Below are 3791 nucleotides of genomic sequence, written 5' to 3' on the forward strand. Positions count from 1 at the left end.
GGCAACACAGTGAGACTCTGTCTCAAAAAAAAAAAGGAGCATGAGGGAATTTGATATGGTTCTATATCTTGATTTTCATGGTGGCTACATAATTGTATGTGTTTGTCAAAACCCATAGAAATGCACACCAAAGAGTGAATTTTACTGGATGTAAACTATACTTTTAAAAATGTTCCTGCTGATTTTCTTTCAACCACTACATCTCACTCACTTAACATACAACCCCAAGAACAACAGGGAGCCCCAGCTTAAATTTACACAGGGGAAAAGATATGAATATATTGGATTGGATCGTTTTAAGCAGTATATATCATTTGGATTTTGGTTCCATATAAAAATCTCAACCTTCTTTCTTCCTGGTTCTACATTAAAGCAAAAATGTCTTAAAAACTCAGTATATTACGATTTCTACAGTGTTTTCAGTGTTATACAGTAATATGTAAATGTCCACTTAAATCTCCCCCAAAATCTCCCATTTGCCTCTCTTACAAATCTTCAAAAAGACCTTGCTTTCTCTTGGTTTTTCCCTGTCTCTACTTCCTCCTACTAATGTTCTTGCTCCGTTTCTCTCTTGCTTATTTCTCTTCTAGCTTTCATAACTGTGTTCCCTATTCTTGTCTCCCTCTAAATTCACATGCCTCTTATAGTATACACTGAACACAATGCTCTTCAAATTTCTAGTTGCAAAAACATTATTACGAATTATCCTTCAGAAGAACAAAGAAGTAAAGCATGTTACTGGTGAAATTTTAACTTATTAATAGTTTCAGGATCCAAAAAACTTACTTAACTTACAAAAACAGGATGCGTTTTTAAAAGAATAAGTTTCACAACTGCATTATGCAACATTCTGACTGGTTACATATTACTCTCAGTTTTGTAAGAACTGGGCTTAGCTGAAAAACATTAACATTCTTTATAACCTTTCTTTTTTTGTTCAATATGAACCTTGTTTTCCAGGAAATCCAAGGTCCTGCCCTCCCAAACAAAAATAAATAAATAAAATTGAGGAGGAAAGGTGAAGGAAAGAAAAAGAATAAAATAAATGTTTTTCAAAAAGCAGAACAAAGAGGTTCAGCAAAGGGGATCCTTTCTGCTGGACTCCTTATTGTGTTCCTCTTTCTTACAAAATTTGCCACGAACTGAAATGCTAAAGGATTTGCTAGTGGGTGGGTTCAGCCTCTCTCCCTCACCCTCAAGTCCCCGTATCTCTTCTTAATACAAAGGATCTATAAAACCAAAAGTCTCAGTTCTGCAGGGCAACTTCTGTTAGTATATGTATTACAAGGTTGTTGGAATTTTGTCACCACTCTGGCATATAAAGGACATGCTATTTAACATCACAATGTGACTTGCCAGAGTGCAAGTTGCCAGAAACCTGGGAAAATAGAGGACTAAACAGAAACACAAAGAACATTTTCTTTCCTCATCCTCCGTGATCTGATCTGTTCATTTCTCCTGCCCCAGAAATATTTAAGTAACAGGCACAGTAATACAATAACCAATTCACAATTGTACATGGGTTCTCCCACCCATTTTTCTTCCCCCCTAAACAAATCCCTTCTAAATGGAGATTGACTGTGACTTGCTAATGTGCGCCTGAATCCAGTCGCCTTCCTGCTTCTGTGGAAGAAAAGTTCCTGCCTTTTGATTTTTCACATTTCATCAGTTACATTACCAGATTCTCCTTCCTCCATGTCGTCTCTGAGGGTAAGGTCTGCCTTTAACATTCCCACTGCAACCTCCTCGGCTGTCATCTTCTTGCTTAGAAGAACAGTCTGCAACACACCAGAGCAAAGAAGCTGAAACCATTAATACTGTGAAACTAACAGCATGACCTTTGCATGGTTTGTTTGCCTGGGTCTCCAACCCTCAGGGAAAACTCCGCCTGAAACTCCGCCTAGTTCCGTGATCTCCGCCTGAATTCTGCTTGATCACAGCCTGAACACAGCCTGAAGTCTATGCCACGTCCTCCCCACCACTTCCCCCTCACCCACTACACCCCAATCCCACTGCCAGTCCATGGAAAAATTGTCTTCCAAGAAACCGGTCCCTGGTGCCAAAAAGTTTGGGAATCCCATTCTGACTCACAGCGTGTGGGACAAGGAAAAAACTCACTAAATGTCCACTACAATGGCTAAAATAAAAAAGACAAGTATATAATTTGTTTTAGGGGTTAATATGGTACCGCTGAAACTCCTACACACTGCTGGTAGGAAAATAAATAGTTATTACAATTTAATAACACTCTTTGGCATAACTATTAAAGTTGAACATAACCAAATCATGATCTGGTAATTCTATTCATATTTCCCCTACACCTCACAAAAATATATGCATAGAAAAGGACATGTACGAAACGGTCATAACAGCGTTATTTGTAGTAGCCAATATGGAAACTCAAATGCCCATTAATAGTAGAATGGAAACATATCGTGGTGTATTAATAAAGTGGAATACTATACAGCAATGAACATGAATAAATTTCTATCATGGGCAACAATATGGATAAATCTCAAAAAAATAATTTTCAGTACAAGAAGTCAGACACTACAGAATACATCTTGAACTGTTTCATTTATATAAAGTTCAAAAACAGACAAAAGTAATCTGTGAAGTGAAGAAATAGGATTCATTTGTGAAGCAAGAAGGGAAACGTGATGGGCAGGGATCCGAGAGGGATTGAACACTGCTGTAATATTCTACTTTATGATTAGGCTGGTGGCTGTATGGATGGTGCTGACTTAGTGACAATTAAGTATAAACTTGTGATACATAATTGTTCACCATGCTAAATAAAAATATTTACTAAATATATTTGTACAAAATAAAAACTGTATTAAAAATAAAATAGTGCATATTAAATGACTTAGAATGGGTGCGTATGGGGGATATGGAAATGGGACTATAAGGAGAATAAATGGGAGAGGCTTTAGAAGGGTCAATGATAGTATGATGTCAACTTGATCTATAAGGAACTTACCAACTATACTACCTGTGGCCCAAGTGTCAGGCAGAGCGTGTTTTTCTTTGGGAAAAGACTTCATGACAGGGGATGACACTTTTACTGAACCTTAAAGGGCGGGCAGGATTTCAACAGATGAAGGGGAAATTAAGTTATTCCAGCTAGACATAGAATGAGGCAGAACAAAGATTCTCTACCTTGCCTTCACATCTGAATCACCAGGGGACTTTTACAAAACAATTCTAATATACAGCAGACTAATTAAATCAGGATCTCTAGGGGTGGCATTTGAACATCCAGATGTTCTAAGAGGTCCTTCCCCCAGATGATCCTTAAAGGAAGCCTGCGCTGAGAATCACCGGTGTAGAGTGTATCGAGAAGGGAAATTTAAAACTTGGTAACAAGACGTAATAAAGGTAGATTAGAGACAGCAAATGGCCATGATATAGCCATTGGGGACCCATGAAAGGCAGATGCACAATGGGGGTATCAATAATCAGAACTGCACTTTTAGGAGATTTAGTGTGGCAGTGGTTTAAGGGTGGAATAGAAGTGGAAGAAGCTAGATATACATTATGAGAGCCTACTTCATTTGTAAAAATTTCCCTTATGACCTTTCCTTTTTCTACATTGTAAGTTTTAAACTTCTTAAGTCCATTTTTGGTATTTACACTTCAAATGCTGGTCCTTCTATCACTAACTGCTAACAGAAAGTGTCTCAGAAAGAGGAAATAAAAATTTTCTCCTCTTCCCCAAAAACTGAAAAGAAACTTCACTATTTTGAGTCCTAAAATCTAGTTCTGACAAAACAGTAAATTGATAACAT

At 37.5% G+C, this 3791-nt stretch overlaps 1 protein-coding gene across 1 annotated transcript in view; it reads right to left on the reverse strand.

Moving 5' to 3' along the window:
- The window catches only part of LOC105816665 (C-type lectin domain family 2 member E-like), a 13425-nt gene extending 11587 nt beyond the window's left edge, over positions 1–1838 (reverse strand). Inside the window, exon 1 of the mRNA XM_012652151.1 lies at positions 1679–1838. Within this exon, the coding sequence (XP_012507605.1) occupies positions 1679–1757 (79 nt within the window). The 5' untranslated portion in view covers positions 1758–1838. The remainder of the gene's footprint in view (positions 1–1678) is intronic.
- Between the last annotated feature and the right edge of the window lie 1953 nt (positions 1839–3791).

This window comes from Propithecus coquereli, unplaced genomic scaffold (genome assembly GCF_000956105.1).
Source record: "Propithecus coquereli isolate 6110/MARCELLA unplaced genomic scaffold, Pcoq_1.0 Scaffold380, whole genome shotgun sequence".
NCBI classification, from domain to species: Eukaryota; Metazoa; Chordata; class Mammalia; order Primates; family Indriidae; genus Propithecus; species Propithecus coquereli.